Source organism: Drosophila kikkawai, chromosome X, assembly GCF_030179895.1.
Source record: "Drosophila kikkawai strain 14028-0561.14 chromosome X, DkikHiC1v2, whole genome shotgun sequence".
Taxonomy (NCBI): Eukaryota; Metazoa; Arthropoda; class Insecta; order Diptera; family Drosophilidae; genus Drosophila; species Drosophila kikkawai.
In genome coordinates, this window is record NC_091733.1 from 18,262,014 (window position 1) to 18,281,273 (window position 19,260).

Sequence of the window (19,260 nt, forward strand, 5' to 3'; positions counted from 1 at the left end):
GCCGGCCACAACCCTGTCGGTGTCCCTCGGCTTTTCCGCTTCCTCGACAGAGGAGCCCCAACCCTTTGCTAACTTTATCCTTTCTCCTCGCTTGTTTATTATTTATTTACAATATTTTCTTATTCAAAATGAAGCCGCAAGCCTCTCAGAATTATTGATGGCTCGGCCATGTACAACAACGGAAAAATTGCGGGAGGCCTGGGGGAAACCACACTTTGTAGCCCCTTCAGTCTTACCCCTTTTTTAGTCCGCTACTTGCAATATTTTCTTTATTTATATACATTTTTTTCCGCTGTGTTCTTTGTTTCGTGTCCTTTTTACAAACATTTTCGTTGGTTGTATTTCTAAATAGAAATATATCCTGACAGAGGGTATTCGATTTTAGTCACTAGCTTGTGGCAGTAAAAAATATTAATTTCAGACATTAAAAAGTAAATTATTTATATTTTTTATTATATATTTTGGTTTAGCTTTAAATATTCATATATTAAAGTTGAATTTAGTTGAAAGGGTGTTTAAAAAGTCGGTTTTCTTGTTTTGCTGTCGGTAGAGGGACATAATTAACCTATAAATTATGCATACGTTGAGTGAGGACTTAAAAAAAAGAAAAAACGAAAGAAGGACAAAAATCAAAAAGCTCAAAAAGCGACGGTCGAACTAAACGAAAATGGATTAAAGTTGTAAAGTTATAAACAAGTCTTCAAAATACACTTTGAGTGGATTAATTTCATTTTATAAGTGGCCTTAAATATTTATTATTTAATCATACTCAAGGAGAAGGGATTCAATTTAATTGAAAACTAAACAAATGAAGCCTCAAGTCAGTTGAAACCTTTATGAATACTTAACCAAACTCATTTTATTTATATTTCATTTACAGGAATGAAAAGTTTTATACCTGCTGCGATGAGCCATATCTGGACATCACCTTTAACATCACAATGCGTCGGAAGACGCTCTTCTACACGGTCAACCTGATCATTCCCTGCATGGGCATTAGCTTCCTCACCATCCTTGTGTTCTACCTGCCATCGGACAGTGGCGAGAAGGTGAGAAAACACAACTCAAAAAACAACTTAAAATTAAGAGTGATATGTACATATTTCAACTATAAAACTCCAAGGTGGAGATTCTGAAGAGTAATCTAAAGAAGATCACCTCATTTTGAGTTCGTTAAGGGTTGATTTCCTAAAAATTAACACTCTAAAAGCCTTTTCTCATTTATGGCTCTCTGTTTGCAGTAAAATTAACCATTAGAATCAAGTTCATCCGCTGAATACTGAATGCATTAGCTTGAAAAATCCCATTTCCCCTTCAAAATTTGCTCGGCTCCCATCTGCTTCCACTTTGCCGAGCGCTTTATACCATTCAGATATTTCTTTTTTTTTTTTCATTAAACAAATTGCCATAATTTATTGCCAGCTCAGGCTCCATTGCCCCAACAAAATGTGCTTTTAATTAAAAAGCAAAATAAAAATAATATAAAAATAAAAATAAAAACAACAAAAATAATTTCACACTCAAATGAAAATGAAAATGCATTTTAACATTTTATTCGTTTTTACTTTAATTTTTGTTTTTATTTTTGTTATTTTCGCTTTGTTTTCTGTGTTGATTTTGCTTGTGTGTTTTTGTGAGTTTCTCCCTCGGTTGGCCGTCATTTAAAATTGAGTAAATAAAATTACACGATGCCTTCAATTTAATGCCAAGCCACAAAAGAAAAAACAAGGAAGAAAGCTGCAGTTGAGTGTGAAAGACTGTGAGATACCCTGCAGCCCAGTTTCTGTGTTTATATTATGCATTAATGTATCATTAATATATCATTTCAGGCACTTGAACCAAAAAAACTGAATTTAATTAAAATAAAAGTGTTATCTTAAACTAATTTCCAGGTGAAGAAGTACAAATCTAAGTGTATTTCTTCATCTGATTTCCTGATTCATCAGTTTAAATATGAATACATTAATTTCATAATATTCAGAACCTGATTGTACAACATTTATGTTATATATTTTCCAAAATTATAAAACCCTGATACCCTGTTATATGCACAGAGGAACCAAACGAAAATGAAAGCACACTGAAAAACGATCACGAAATGGCATAATGCATAAATATAAACATTTACATGCTGCCTGCGACTTATGAATAAATTACGGCCAATTTTCAAAATAAATAAAATGCAAAAATAATTTGTGTGCGCAAGCGGTTTGTGTGGATTACGAGCGAAAAAAATAATAATAATAATTCCAATGCTGATGCTGATGCCTGATGCCATCCGACATTTTCACATCGCTCACGGAGCATAATTTATGTTAAAAATATTGACAGCACAAGGCACACATTTGATGGGCCATCCCAGTTGGGCTTTATTATGTAAATTCCCGATTTGCCATTTGCGTGTGCATTATCGAGTTAAGGGGGCCAACGGCCGGTGCTTTTGAGTACTCGTAATTCACGTATTAAAAGGACTTGCTTGATCGATTGTGTTTAGGCCACACTAAGCTGGAAGTAGTTAATCACCTTGGGATTCCCCTTTCACTAAATTAAATTGTATAAGTTAGAGGTTTTATTAAAAATTTTCAGCTGGGTTAAAGAGACTTTTATTTGGTAGCATTATAATCTGAAAAAAAGAAAATCAAATACACTCATAAAAGTTCTAGGAGTGTTTCTGCCTTGCTCTCTTTTCGTGCCTGTTATATTTCCCTATACTTTTTACGATTTGGGGCCGTGTGGACACATTTCATTGCACTGTCGTTGTTGTCCCTTTTATGGCCAAGCACGCACACTCACTCAGCGCGCAAATATTTGCGCCTAAAAGCAGGCAACGAAATAAAACTGAAACCGAAACTGAACTCAAGCTGCGGAAGCGAACTACGAGCGGAATTTCCGAAATTGACGCAACTGTACAGTGGGGTCAATGAGATCATTTTGTGAGCAAATTAAATATTTGAAAAAATATTTAAAAAAATATATTAAATGGTATGAATTTAAATTTTAACTTTAATTTATCAGAAGATAAGATAAAATATGCAGAACCCAGGAAAATCCTAAATTTTCTGGCAGTTTTTGCCCTCACAAATCTACTACCAATTGTGGTTCAATTTCAAGGTATACACTTCAAGTTCCAAAAGTTCTAATTAATCTAAAATTCTCTTTAAAAAAACCTTTATAATTTGAAATTCAAATGGGAAATTTGTCCAAAAAATATTAGTTCAAGTCCCATAGTGCACTGGCCAGTTAACTCTGGCACGTCCCCCTTATCCCGGCGCTTTTGGGCAGACGTTTTCGACCCTGCGATGGCATCAGAATTGGAATTCGAATTGCCCATTTACATGCATATGCGCCACAACGCACTTCATTCATGCAATTGCCGATTGCAGGGGTTGCGAAAATCGGCGGAAAAATAAAGTAAAGGGGGGAAGAGGGGTTTTTGGGCGTAACTGGGGCAGGTGTTGGCACACCAAAAGAAAATAGTAGTATACTTGGTAGGACCTCTTGAGTAGTATTCCTACCGAAATTGTACTTGGAACTTTTAAGCGCTACTTAAACAAAATGGTCTGCCTGAGCTCAAGGCTATTAGAGAATCGATTTATATGGATTACTATATATTTGATATTTATAAAAAGGAAAAGAAAGTAGATACAACATATATCTAAAGTATCCTGTAGAAACCAGATATATTTTAAAATATATATAGGCAGAAATAGTGAATTGAATTTTTGCTAAAACAAGATAACAAGTAATTTTTAGGTATCCTCCCATTGTTATTATACTTAATTTATATAATTTCTCACAGTGCACAAAAGACAACGGCTGCACTGACATTACAAAGTAGCCACACTGGACTCGCTTCCTGTTCCCAATTCCCTTTCGGTTATTTGTATCGTATTTTTATGGCCAAAACAATTACGTTTTACCTACAGCGTCCAGATTGAAACTGTCCCATCTGATGGCTGCCGATGCCAGACGACAATCTCCGCCCAATCCAACCCCAATCCAAGCCCAACCGAAACGAGCCGAAATCGTAACTGAAATGCATTTGGCCACCTATAATTACACCGAGCATTTGCATAAATAATGAGCCAACTGGCAGAGTGATGGGGAGCGTGAGAGGGTCCTTTCCGGCCCCCAAAAAGCACTTGTAAAAATACTTTTTTATATTTTAAATCAAATAATATTAAAGGAAAATGAAGAAAATGTTCCAAGTGTCTAGGTTTCAGCACCTATGGAAAATCAATTTCTCAAACTCTTCTCCTTTTTCTTTGAGTGCATTTCGATAGTGGAAAGGTCGAGGGATCTCTGGCATTGGATTTGCTGTGCAAGTTGTAACCTTAATTAGGGAACGTCACTAATCGCTTTACAAGCGCTGGCCCCAAACTAAGGCTAATTATCATGAAATCATTAAGCATCGAAAATTTATGCCGCACACACACACACACACACACACGGACACAGACAGACACACACATTCACTCAGCAGAAAAGCGGCTCAAATCGCGCGTCTCATTTTCGACATTTAATTACTTTCTGAACGCACACAAACAAACACACTTCATTACGAGCAGCTTAGGCATAGATAAGGTGAGCTGCTGCCACCTACCCCAGCCACCACCCACGGGGCGCCCACCCAAGGTCACAGTGTCGCCACCCGAAAAACACCACTTGCACAAATCATTTTGCGCTTTATTGAGCGCCACCGAAAAGTGTGCCGCCGCGTTTTTATTTCCACGTTTCCACATTTTTCACGTCGATTTCTTTGCGTTTATTTTCTTTTTTTAATTTTTCCAAATTTTTTTTTGTTGTTGTTGTGGCTTTGCATATGATTTGTTGGGCCAGAGCTTTTGGCAAGGCCGCCGCAATTGCCGGCTGACAAATCGCTTTTTCATACGCCCATTGCCCTCGCTTATTATTTGCCAGCGATGCCCGCCGCTTAGGCATTCTAAATCAATTTAGAGTTGTGGCCGGAATGCTCGGCGAAGCGAGCGGTATCTTAATGCCCACGATTCGGTAGAGAACTCCCCAGTCCACAAATCATGAAAAGCGTATAAATGGGGAGTTTGGTTAAGAAAATAAGATGATATGGGGAAAATTTGGTTAAAATCGTATAATAAACATGGGAGTTTTGGCACAATAAGGTTAATCCATTTTCTATTTCAGTCGCACTTGGACTCGCCTTAGATGGTTAGTCGAGTCGCAAACCGTTTAAGTCAGTCTTGCACTTACAAATCGCGAAAAATGTCAAATAATAAATAATCTAGCAAACGAATAAATATATGTTTTTTAAAATTACTTTGTTTGGAAATTTTTGGTAAAATCACAAACTTATTGCAGAATAAGAGTAATCTATCTTCTATCTCAGTCGCACTCAGACTAGCCTCAGAGGGTTAGTCGAGTCGCGAACCATATCTGCGATCCAGCTAGCTTTCTTATTTCTTTTAATCAGTTTTATAATTTTCTGAGTGATATCATTTTAAAATAAGTGTATACTATTTTTAAGAGTGATAATGTATTAATAACTTTAGTTTGAATGCCAAATAATCCAACACCGAAGCACAGAGTGACAAGAAAGCAGACTATCTAGCCTAGTTTCTGAACAAAAAGTTACTCACCTCATGCTGCGTAGCTATTTAATAATAATTAATAAATCCGACTGGCTTATTTTACCAATCTATATTAATTAGTTGACTCCCTTGACACGCGTCGCATGAGTATATTATATTAATTAGGCTAAACGGCTTATGTAAGTTGCTCGTGTTAATTAATAAATTTCGACACCACCAGCATATAGTACATATATATTTCATTATTTTATACACGCGTAATATTTATATAATGACCAAAAAGCTGATTTTATATTCCTCACATTTCAAAACAAACATTATTTCAGGTAAATCATTCATGAAACATTATTACCAAATTCCTTTTTCCCTATAAAACAACATTACTTTGCTTTTTATCAAGTTAATAAATGTCTGGTAGCCAAGCTCGAGCACACTTCTATAGACCCTCATATCGGTTTTTCCTTTTGGAGGAACTAATAGCTGTGAGGCAGGTATTATGTAATCGATATGTTACCTTTGATTATGCCGCTATTAAAGCAGGTAAAGCAGGCTGAGGGGGGGGAGTGAAATGTGAAAGGAAAATTCTCCACGGGCGGGCAAAAGCAGCTTAAGCTGTTTTTGAGCAATATTTATGCATTATAAATGAGAAACCTTATCGGGGCCGGGAGTTTCCCGTTGTTGTTCGCAGTTCGCAATTGTCGCTTCTTTACGGCGCTTTAGATTTTCCGCTCGACGTGCAGCTCAATTTGCCACGCCCCCACTGCCGCAAGTCCTTTGGCCCTGCCACCTGGAAAAACTCATTGTGCTTGACTTCCGGTACACGCAGAAAAAAAAACGAAAAAAATGTAGAGGAGAAAAAGAGGAGCTCAGACTTTTGAAATAATTAATTTTTAATATAACCACAATTAATTTATTTGTTATTATTATTTAATTATAAATCAATAAAAGAAAGCAAGTGAAAATTACAAAATTACTATATTTTCTTCTTAAAAACTTACCCTTTAAATGCCTACGAATTTTCTCCGAGTGTCTCGCTTACTCCCACTGTATTTGCAGGTCTCATTAAGCATATCCATTCTGCTGTCGCTCACTGTGTTCTTCCTGCTCCTGGCGGAAATCATTCCGCCCACGTCGCTGGTGGTCCCGCTACTGGGAAAGTTCGTGCTCTTCACCATGATACTGGATACCTTCAGGTGGGTTTTTTCCGCTATTGTGATTTTGGAAATGTTGTTTTCCCGATCTCCATCAGCCCAACGATTAAATAATATCATTTGAAGGCAAAGACTAACTCTAGAAAGCTAATTATATACAAAAGTGTTTTGGGAAAATGAAGTATAATATATATAATATTTAAATTTGGTTTAAATTCTCTTGAGATACCCTGTAACCATAACTTTTAGCGTTGTATAGACACGATTTTCAGCAGCTTATGTCTAATAATTACAAATTAAGAAAGGTTTTGCCCGTGAAGTAAATAAAATGATATTAAGAATGTTTAAACAGAATTCTGGCTTTTGTTGAAATGCAAAAAAATCATATGGCGTTACGCATCTTATTGCTTTGTCATTATTGTCATTGATCCGGGCAATGCCTGTATTAGGAGCCGCCAATTGCAAGCGAAGGCCTCGAAATATACAACTTGCATCGGCAGATGTTCCACTCCCTGTTTGGCTTAGGGCCACGCCCATCAGTCCAGGCTGGGAAGGCCTAAATGGCAGCGGCAATTTACAGTCATTTGCAACGCCCACAAGGCCCCCAAAATGATGGCCGCCTAATTGTTGGTAAACAAAAGTCGAGCAAGTGGGTAGCAGAGTCTGCTAACAATGGAATCGCCAGTGCACCATGGGGCACACTTGCGTTCTTAAATTTTAGAAATTAATAAACGATAAATGAAAAATTTAAGATGGATTGTACGAACTTAGACGTAATCTTCCACAAAATCTTAATATCTAAAACTTGGTTTGATTTTTCCTAGAAATCTTTTAAGTATAGGAATCAGAGTTTAAGTTTCTAAAGATACTATAAAAACCATCAAATCTTTGAGATACTTTATCCAGACTCTGCCTATAGATATTTGTACTATTTGATTTTAAATATCTCCCGACCTTGACGAGTTATTAATATTTTGACGTACAAAAATGATGCCTGGCCCCATGGTTCGGTGGCGCAACAGGACCTCGCCTCAAATGATGTAATTAAGGCTGGCAGGAAACCCTAGCCCCGTACTGCCCCAGTACTTCTCCGTATTCTTTTGCGACGCCTTGGCCAGCTGCTAATTAGACGTGGGCGTCGAAAGTTAATTACCCAGACTAAGAGAGCAACTCACTTAAGACCCGTCCCTGCAGCATGTTCTCGGGCGCCCCATCATTTAATCCGCTCTACGTTGGAAAAAAAGGGACTCTTCTGCAAACAGTAGGGAATATTAGGGTGTCCAGATCGGGTCAAGAATTAAAAAAAAAAATAAAGTTGTTAAAGATTTGAATTTCAATAAAATAAAACAAAAGAAAAGGATATTGTTATGGAAAGGTGTTTTAGTATTATTACCATTATTATTATTAACTTTTATTCTTATTTCATTCCTATTTCTCACCGTGCAGCATCTGTGTGACTGTCTTGGTGCTGAACATCCATTTCCGGTCGCCGCAGACTCACACGATGGCGCCCTGGGTGCGGACCGTGTTTATCAACCAACTGCCCCGCTTCCTGGTTATGCGCCGCCCTCTGTATCCGATCAGCGAGATGATGTGAGTGATCCATGATCCTTGCTATAATTATTCATATTAACATGCCTCTTTTCTTGCTTCCAGCAAATCCTCGCGCCGTCTGATGGTGCGCACATGCAATGGACTCGAACTAAGGGATCAAATACCACCGTTGCCGCCGCCGGTGGCCCTTTCCCGGTAAATTGAAATTATAGAATTAGAATTAGAATTATTTTAGAATTTTTTCCTGCTCTCCTTGTCCTGAACTAACATTTTTATGCCTTGGAACTGTTTGCAGCATGCACCATAGCCCAAAGACCACATCCCGGAGCACCTCGCCCCACCTGCAGCACCGTGTGCAGACACTCAACCTACTCGACGAGTGCGGCATGGGCATGAGCATGGGTGGCATGGGCATGGGAATGGGCGGAGTCGGGTGTGGAGGTGGAGGTGGCGCCTCCACAATTACCGGCCACCTGAGCTCCCTGTATCCGCCGACCATGTCGACGATGAACCAACAGACCTCGACCACGTCCTCGCTGATCGACGCTCAGTACCACAATCAGTACCAGCAGACGGGCGGTTCGCTGCTGGACCACCCGCTCACGCCCACCAAGTTCCGCCAGATGACCTCGACCTCCAGCCAGACGGGTCAGAATGGCAATGGATCCGGTTACGGACAGGGTCAGGGACAGGGACAGCTGTACCGCCAGCAGTCAAGCTGCTCGGCAAACTTCTCGCCGCTGCCGCAGCATGCCCATCAATCGCACGCCTCCACGACAACCATCGACCTGGGCATGGCCAATCCGAATGTGATAAAGTCCACAACGACGGTGAACTCGGTGGCCACCGCCTCGACGCTGGCGGAGTCCTGCTGCAGCGGTGCCATTCAGATCCATCAGGGCATGGGCGCCGGCGTTGCCTGCCAGTCCTCGGAGCTGCTGCATCACCAGCAGGTCCCACTACAGATGCACCACCAGCTGCACTCCTCCCAGCAGCAGCAGCGGCCCAGCACCTCCGCAGCGGCAGCTGCAGCCGCTGCAGCGGCATCGGGCGGACCCAGCACATCGGCAGCGGCGGCAGCAGCAGCAGCAGCAGCAGCGGCGGCGGCGGCTGCGGCGGCCGGAACACCGCCGCCCCCACCTCCACCGCCACCGCCGGCCGGCGTCTGTGATATACTGCCCGCCTGCCAGCGTGAGGGCGGCCCCCATTGCTGCTCCGGTCGGGGCAATGTCCGCCAGCGCTGGCACACCTGCCCGGAACTGCACAAGGCCATGGACGGGGTCAACTACATAGCCGATCAGACGCGCAAGGAGGAGGAGAGCACGAGGGTGAGTTATAATATAATAAATAAGATGCGTAACGCGCGTCCTAAATTCGTTCACCGCATGAAGCAAAATCCGACTGGGTACTAAGCCCGTTTGCCATAAATTAGAGCAGCTTTAGGCCAGGATTTATTAGTACATCAATAGTTGTAAGGACACCAGGATACCCAGAGAACGAGGCAGATACCTTTCGCCAGGACACACTATATGATGATGTCCCACTGTCGCTGTCCTTTTGTTAACCTTTTCTCCGTCTCTCCCTGGAGCATTGTTGCTCCATCTACAAGCCTTGGAGCGTCCATGGAGTCTCGGTGTGCCCTAGAGTCCTGGTCGTCCTGGACGTCCTCGAGTCTTGTATGTGCCCTATGGGCGAACTTATGCCAGCTGCGGCAAAAGTTTTAATGACTTTTCATGCGCCTTATTGAGCAGGGACTATTGCGATGTCCTGCCAGCGCACACTCGACGAAAATCATAATGAAGTATAATAAATATTCAAAACATGATTTTGAAAAAGTAAAAATTAAGAAATCAAGATAGCTACATACATACATCTCGCTTTTTTTGTTAAGTTATTGATTGATTTCAAATTTTCCCCCCTGATCCAAAATTTCAGTATAGACTATTTTTTCGACTGCAGCCATATAAGAGAATGGCCGGCGGTTCGCGTAGTTACGAGTATGGCTGTTGCCATACTCATCATAATGAATGTTTTCTTGTGGCATCGAACAAAATGCCAATAAAAGTATTTTATTAAAATTACGCACACATTCAATCATTATTGGAATGTCATGACGGGGCTTAGCGAAGGCGGGAGACAGGCACTCCCTGGCAATTGGACAGACGACCTAGGATAACCGGACGCCGGACGTGGGATGGAAACGTCACAGGACAGGCAGACAGGATACCAGGGGACATATTGGGTCTTGTCTTGTCTTGTCTCAGTAGCCATTAAGTGAGAGCCTAAAGCAGGATTCTTAAATTCCACAATAAATGGCTTTGTACAATAGTATCGTTTTTTGCGATAGTTTCGATTATTTAGACCTTTCTTTCAGTTTTAAAATTATTGTTAAAACGCAGACTTAATTAATTACTTCATCATTGTCTAAATTTTCCCTTACTGCCATCTTTGTCTCAACAAAAAGGTGAAAGAGGACTGGAAGTACGTGGCCATGGTACTGGACCGACTGTTCCTGTGGATCTTCACAATAGCCGTGGTCGTGGGCACCGCTGGAATCATCCTACAGGCTCCGACGCTCTACGACACCCGGGTGCCCATCGATGTCAAGCTGTCGGAGATAGCCTCGACGACGGCCAAGCCCAATGCGGCCAGGCCAGTGTTGTAAGCCGATAGGTCGATACCGATACAGATATCGATAGCCGTACAAACGGAAATGGGCGGAAACGGAAGACGAAGCACGAGTATGAATGAAATTCGCATTTGTTTTCCCTTTGAGCAAAAACAGCAATCGCAACAACAAACAAACAAACAACAAAAAAACTTGTTAGAAAAACAAAACAAAAAACAACCAAAAAAAGAAAAAAAAAACCGAACAATATGGGTAATCCGTGGGAGAAAATCCAAGTAACTATAATCTTAACAGAGTAAAGGTAATATTGTATTTGTTGTATACATAATGGTATAACTAACTATAAATAATTTGTACACTAACGTTTGAGCAAGCGAAAACGAAACGAAATGGTTTTTTTTAGGCAACGTACATACATAAATAAACAGAAACTCAGCCCGAACCCGATTTAACTGAAACGGAGCGCGAAATAGTATGCAACAGTTAATTAAATACGATTTACGGTAATAATTGAGAGCGAAATTATATTAGTGAAATTGAATTAGCCTAGCCAAACATCAAGAATAGCGAGATAAACACAAAAATTTGTATTTGTTGAAGAAGAAAATGCAGAAAAAAGAGGACAACATTGGTTAGCTAAGCAAACAACAAACAAAAAATAGAGGAACAGGAAAAAAGAGCAAACAAAAAATGAAAAATAACAAAATATAGATATATTTATATATGTGAGTGTGCGTGTCTCTCTGTGTGTGTGTGTGTGTGTGTGTGTGAATCTACACTGAGAAAAAGTATACAAACATTACTGGGCTTAAAGTTGTTATATATTTGGAAATTGACTGGCAGTTTCTGTAGTGAAATTCGTCTTGTTAGATGTTCTGGAACCAAAGGCAAATGCTATCTGTATAAATATGTTTACAAAACTCATTTCATTGGAATACTTGAATTATTAACAGAAAAAAAAACTGTCATCATTCAGTTTAACTTCTTTCTTTTATACACTTTTTAAATACTTCTTGTTAACCAACAATAAACCACTGAACCAAATTCATTATTACAATTGTCTGGTCTATAGTTAACAGAGTAGATTTTTTTCGTAAGTCAAAGGCATGTAATCTTGAATTTAGATCAGTGGAGGCCAGTCAGAGCTGTCGAAATAACGATACAAATATCGAAATGTTAAATTTCAGATATTGCTATATATAAAAAATATATCAGTTTCATGAAAATTAAATAAAAAAACAGCTTTTAAAAGTAGCTTTTGGAAAATATCCCAAAAACGTGTATATGTATAGTTTGTATTTTTTTAAATTTAATTTAGTTGTTTTTAAGAAATAACAGAAAACTAACAGAATTGTTTTTATTATTGAACTGCTTATTTTTTTTATTAAAATCAATCTTTATGCCTCTTTTATTGTCTAAAATTTAACTAAAACCTTAAAATTAAAACAGAAAAATCAATTTTAAAATTGTTTTGATATCGAATTTCGATTAGAATTTTTGTAATATATCGAAAAAGATCAAAATCGTTATTTTAACAGCTCTGTCCAGGCATATTAGAGTTGGTTTTTTTATGTTATATTGCATAATTAAAGCCATGATTTTAGTTTTAACTAAAAATATCAATTTATCAGCACACCAGTGCATTGTTTTTAAATAGTTCTATGCATGTGTCGGCAGAGGCCGGGCAGAGACGTTATGCTGACTCGCGAGTCAGGTCTGATTTAGATGGACTGTGACCCGTTTTTTTATGTCCTTTTTTTCAAGGATTTTAACAGTGCGGCTTCCAGGAGCAGAACAACCTTCATCTTTTGCATTTTCTCTCTGTATGCGAGTGTGGCTTCCGTGTGGTTGTTTGTGTGTGTGTGTGTGTGTGCTTAGCTGCAAATGAGGCATGCAAATTAGTGCAAATAAACAGAGGGGGCTTGGGGGGCGGGGTAGGCGAAATCCAGCCCTCCGTGATTTCGCCTTAGGGCAATTAGTTAGCACAAAGCTTTAGTTATTATACTGAAATGCTCGTGAGCGCGAGTGTGAGTGCAAGTGTGGGTGTGGGTGTAGGTGCACGTGTGTGCATAGTAAATAATCACTACCAGAAATTCAAATTACATTTTTGGGAACGCCTAATTGGCAAAAAAAAAAATAATAAAGAAAGAAGCCCGCCCAAGTTGCCGCCCAAATTAACATTTTCCACGCTCGCCACACACACAATTTATGCTAATTTCCAGTTGCATAATTCACAATAAAAAATGGAGTTACCTGCCGAAGCACAAAAGCAAATACCAAATAAAAAACGAAACAAACGAGAGACAGGCCGCTTCTATTTTTTTGTTCCTTATTTTTTTTGTTTGTAATACGGCAATTGCTTTATTTGCAGCACCGTTTATTTCCTTTACACTTTTTATAGCTCGTAAAATCAAATGATGCCTGATTAGGGGGAGCTAACGGAAAAAAATGACAAAACAAAAGCAAAAGAAAAAAAAAGAAGCACACAAGGCACACATCGAAGGCAGGGGAATTCCCCTTTTTAAAGCGTTCGTTTGCCAACGAGGCCGTGCTAACATAACCGCTGTAAGGCGGTGGGAAATTTTAACAGTCTCCAGCCGACAGGCGTTTCCTTTTCCGCTCTGACCTCAGGGGAAATTTTTTGCATAAGCATAACAAAAAGTTTATTAATCGTTATTAGTTGGGAAGAAATGAATTGAATTATTTGTGAATTTGTTTGATATTATAGTTTTATTAATGTTTAATATTTTGTATTATTTTTTTAAACAGATCAAGGACAAATGCAGATCACATTAACTTTATTTACAATTAGTTCTGAAGAGCGTTTTTAATTCATTTGAATTATCTAACACATTATCTATTCTATAAGTCATCTAAAGAAGTGAATTATTTATTAATTATTTATTTATTTTAAATCAATATATATTAATTTTATTAAAATTCCCTTCCCTTGCCACCTAACGCGAAATTATTACCAAAAACCAACAAGAACCACAAGCCCTGCATCGTCACAAGCAAGTGTCAATCACAGTCACCGCACAGCAATTGTTCTCATCACACCTTACACACCCCATCACACACACCCAATCACACACACCCCTCCCTTACATTCCACACAACACTTTTCAGTTTTTAATTAAATGAAATGCAAGCGAAGAGTAATAGCTGAGCGATGGCGATGGATGCAGAGAGACGACCGGCAGATGAATGAAATGCACACAAAATGAAAAGCCATTAACGAAATATTATATCTGAAGACGGAGGAGACGGGAGGGGGAATGCTGACTGCAGGATGCGTGGATGCGTGGATGCAAGAATGCAGGATGCAAGGATGCAGGATGCTGGATGGAGTGGCCATGCCAGCAAATTTCCCATTACACATTGATAAGGCTTTAAGTATTTTTGTTTTTAAGCTTAGCTGACCAACCATTGATTAGATTTTATTCAAGTCTGTGTGGATTGACAAGGACAGACTATTGAATGAATAACAGAAAATTACTATAGATAAAATCTATATATATCTTAATATCTTAAACTGAAACAATGAAAATTGGTTGAAAAACTAACTTTAACTTCTTTAAATTTATTTTTCTTTACTTTAACTTCTTTTTTCGAACCTATAAGAATTCGTATAATAATTTTAAAATTGTTTAAAATTACAAATTTTTAATTTAAAACCAAAATAATGCCTAATATTGGTTCTTTTTTAAATATTTGAGAAGTGGCTTCTGATTTTTACGTATTTTTTAAGATTATCTAAACAAAATTAGTCTGAAAAATAAATTTAATGTATTTTTTTATTATTTCTAAAATTTTCTAAATAAAAATATGGCATTTTGTGCTCTTATTTTTCTGTCTGTCTGTCGTGACCATGCATTTAATAGTAGTTCTCCCCCAGACCCCCCCAAAAAACAGCCCCTGCACCATCCGCCATAAGGAGCTGAAGTAGAAAAGAGGACAAAGTGGAAAAAGGAAGCTGGAGACCGCAAATCATAATTGTTGCGGGCAACAAAAACAAATAGGGGAATTTGGTCTGAGCTCAGTGGGTTGATGGCGTTGGCCCCTACTGCATTCCAAGGAGTTTTAACAAGGCTAACTCAAACTGTGTGGCCACTCGCAGAGAGGACACTAGACTGGGCCCTCTTCATGGCTGTTGTTGTTCTTGTAATTGCATTAGCCTCATTCATTTAGCATTCGGTTGCTGTTGTTTTAGACATATTTTTAAGGCCTTTCCCTCGATACTTGTTGGTCTTTTAGCGCGGTCTAAAAGTGAGTGTGTTTTTACAGTGGAATGTCCCAATTGTGCGAAAGAAATAACTAATAGAAACAATAGATAGAAACAAAATAAATACCTTTTCGAAAATATTCAGAATAATTTCGAAATCTTAACGTTAAATGCTATATTTAAGATTATTTAAAAATTTTATATTTCATAGTTTATGATATTTTCGATAATTAAGATGTTTTAGTCCATATATCGTATTCAGCTTTTCCTTTTGATATAAATACTTACATCAGCGTTTGTAGCTTCTAAGTTCTGTTACGGATAATCGGTTCTGGCTAAATCGACTCTGGTCTGGTTGCTGATTTATTTTGAAAGCCTTCTGGCGTATTTTAAAAATAAACCAAAATGTTTCAACATTTATTACCATTATATAAATGTATTCTTATTACAAATACATATTTACGATAAAGCAATCTATACCGTATACTATCGATTGTCATCCATAACAAGCGCTACATTAATTGCGCAGCTCTGAGGCTTAAAAAAAGCCAGTGCTTGCCATTTTCCCCGATTCCAGCAAACCAACAGAATCCAATGGATTCAGCCGGAAATGTCCGTCATTGGCCATTTCCCACCGTATCGGCATTTTATCTATGGTCCCGTTGTGTCACGTGCTCGGCCCCCAAACAACGCAACGGGCAATACAAAAGCAATCATAAAGCTATGGCCCGGTCGAAACAGTCGCTTCTTCGGGGTACTTCCCCCTGCTTTCCCTTTTCTATCTCTTTCTTTCCTTCTCTCTGTCTCTGCTTCCTGCCATTCGCAACAGTGCTGTCGTTTTTCCATTTTGAACATTCACTCCATTTCATTTATCATTAAATAAAAGTGGTTACGTTTAGGATTTAAAAAACAATATTAAGAAATCGATTTTTTAACATTGTGATATACATATGAAAGAAAATATATAAACTCTATATTATGTATCGAAAAAGTTCTGTTTGTTTGGTTTCCAACAATCATAATAATATCTTTATTTAAATGATAAGCCCGATATTTTTAAAATTTCTATACATATATCGGAATTTTCGATATTTCCGATATGATATGTAGAGCTATATTTTCTTTCGGAATACTAGATTAGAATTTTCCTCTCGCTAAACATCACATAATGAGGATTTCAAATCAATTTCAATTATATTCTCGAAGTATGCTACTGTCCAAGCAGGGATCCTTTTCGATTAATAATATATATCCATTGTACTAGTTTTCTTTTGAAAAAGGTTCCTTTTGCTGGCAACACTAATTCCCATTTTCACAATAATTCCCACGTTCGGGTTTGAGTCAAAAGCTGGCAGCAAAAACCAACTTTACACCCTCGGGCGACATTTTCCAGCAGGTTCTCTGCCCGCCCCCTCCACTCACCGTGGGTTCCCTAGGCCACTCTTTCCCGCTTTTCCCTGCGTTTTTTTTTTTTTTTTGCAGTCCACCAACCCCCACCCCGACATCGTTTAATGTCCTATCTATGTTTCTGCTCCTGTTTTCGCCCAACTTTTGGCTCAATAAGAGCGACGAATTTATTGCTTGCTAATAGGAAAATACACTCCCCCCCCATTTTCCGCCCATCCAGCACCGTCGCGCTGGTCAAGAAGACAAAGTTTGTAGACTTGTTTTTGTTGGCCGTCTTTTTGTTTGGTGGAAAAATATGTTTTCAACATAATTTCATTCATTATATTTGAATTGTTGTTGCTGCCGTTGTAGCTCCAGCCGATGCTGCTGCTCATTTTCACCAGGCTCATTATCGGGCCACGCCCCTCGCCACTCGCCCCCCCTGGAAAAAACACACACACCAAACACCCAAGGACTAGGCACCCACACCTTCGGGCGGGGCATTTTGGCTAATTTGAATTTGATTTCATTCGGAAAGTTGGCCGCTTTTGGCATTTGTGTCCATGGCTCTGTTTTAATTCGCGCGACAAGTGCAAATGATTGTATTTTGTGAGTTGATTAATTGGAAATGAATGCGAGGCTGGCTGGGATGTTGTTCCAGGACACCTATGTACATCTATACTCTTGGCAGATTTTCCATGTCCTCCCAGTAGTGAAACTAACACATGGAAGCACCTTTGTTTGAGATTAAAAAACTATAAAAACCCGAATATACGAGGGCTCAGTTTGTTGCAGAGAAAGTTTCAGTTCCGATAGCTCGAAAACGGATCGTTTGCGAGCCTTTAATATCGTTCGAGGGGCAATTTTGATATAAATTATGGCTAAAATATCGTAAAGGGGCTTTGAAAGTGGGGAAAACATGAAATATATGTCGAATTTAGTTTACGAAACTCTCTTTTCCATGTCCTTTTGCGATCATTTAGCGAGACTTTAGTTCACATTCGAGCATTTTTATGGTTTATGAGTTACATTTTACTATCTTTTCTACTTGCTACTGTGTCATCAAATTTGTTTTTGCATCTCCCTGAGAATTTAGCGAGCTAAATGATACCCTTGCATTAGAAATTGAACCTCTAAGGTTTCACCGGACTGGACGAATAGAAGATGTTCCACATGTACCAAGGCTCTTCTCTCGTCAAAGGACTTTTCAGAGTGCGTGTGTGCGTGCGTGAGTGTGCGCGTGAGTGTCATAACACAACATATACATATATCACTAGTCATTAAACAAATTAGGAAAACCAAAACAGGCGTTATGAACAAATGATTTAAAGTCATATTTATAAATGAAAATTGGAACAAGAACAAGAAAATCTTAAGGGACAGGCCCATGAGCCATAGGTGTAAAAATGTTGAAATATTTTATACAAAAAACTAAGCAGAAAAATGCCAAGCGGGCAAAGGAACTATGTATGTTAACAATATATGTATGCAAAAGGGTCACGACGACACTCGCACCTTAATTGAACTCGAACCACGGAACGGGCGACCCCGTCGGGGTCGATGCAGTTTGCCATCGTCAGTTGTGTGTTGCTCCCAACAGTTTCTACATAAAAATATAAATATATATATACAGATATTTGGGTCGGGGCAGAGAAAACTGAAAACTTAAATAATAAACGAGAAGAAAGCTGCATGGAGGAGTCATTTTTTTTTAGAACGTACCTTTAACAGAACGTTTGGGAAGCGTTCAAGGGAAGAACAACTAACACTAATTTTAAAGCATACATTTAATGGTAACATTAACAGTAACATAAATATTAAATTAACACTAATATTAAATTAAAATTAACAAAAATCCGAGGCAGAACGAACCACAACAACGTTGATAAGCGAACCAAAATGTTGGATGGGAGAAATTATTTGAGGGGCGGCGAGAAAACGAAGAAACCGAAACAAAAACGAATTGAATTAACTTTTAAGAACATAACACAAATATAAAAAAGAAGGAAATATTAAAAAAGAACAAAAAAACATATAAAATTATACGATTTAAATGAATAAGTAAAGCAAAACTAAACCAAATGGCAACAAAAGTAATTGTAAAAAAAAACATAGAGACATTTTTTTTGCTCAAAGCCCTAAGGGCAATCCCTCCTCCTCTCACCCCCTCTCATTCACTTCCCAAAAATGATAAAAACACAAAAATCAAATAAAATATATTTCGCGGCACGTAAAAATTTGTTCGTCACGAAACAACGTAAACCACAAACAAAAATGCAACACAAGATTTTCTAGAACGAAAACAAAAAAAAAAAAGAAAGAAAAAAATAACAAGAATTGGCAAACCCAAAACCAAACAATGTTTAAAATTAAACTAAACTCAAGTAAAGAACCGCAAGCAGATAAGAGAAAAGTAATTATAAATAAAACATAAATTTAGCTTCTAGTGAAAGGAATTTTTAAAACCACAAAGCAAACGAAACGGTGGAGGAAATGCAACCAAAAACACCAATACCAAACCGCGAAACTATGTTAACAAAGCGAGGAAAGCATACAAAAATGGAAAAATAAGATCGGCAGGCCGAAACTCGAATACCCTTGCAATTGATTTTAATCAAATTTGGCCCAAGTTTTGCAGCTAAAACCAAGAAAACTTTTTACAATAATTCAACAATTATTTCCAAAACTGTACTGTGCAGATAATATCGAAACACCGATACTAAATTGATATATAAATCGATATTATAACGT

The 19,260-nt window shown here is 38.4% G+C and overlaps 1 protein-coding gene across 1 annotated transcript in view; it reads left to right on the top strand.

The window, feature by feature from the left end:
• nAChRalpha3 (nicotinic Acetylcholine Receptor alpha3) overlaps window positions 1–11,188 on the top strand; it is a 92,362-nt gene extending 81,174 nt beyond the window's left edge. Inside the window, exons 7-12 of the mRNA XM_017173175.3 lie at window positions 881–1,049; window positions 6,621–6,757; window positions 8,162–8,308; window positions 8,372–8,464; window positions 8,565–9,597; window positions 10,734–11,188. Coding sequence (XP_017028664.1) covers window positions 881–1,049; window positions 6,621–6,757; window positions 8,162–8,308; window positions 8,372–8,464; window positions 8,565–9,597; window positions 10,734–10,934 — 1,780 coding nt within the window. The 3' untranslated portion in view covers window positions 10,935–11,188. The remainder of the gene's footprint in view (window positions 1–880; window positions 1,050–6,620; window positions 6,758–8,161; window positions 8,309–8,371; window positions 8,465–8,564; window positions 9,598–10,733) is intronic.
• Window positions 11,189–19,260: the final 8,072 nt, after the last annotated feature.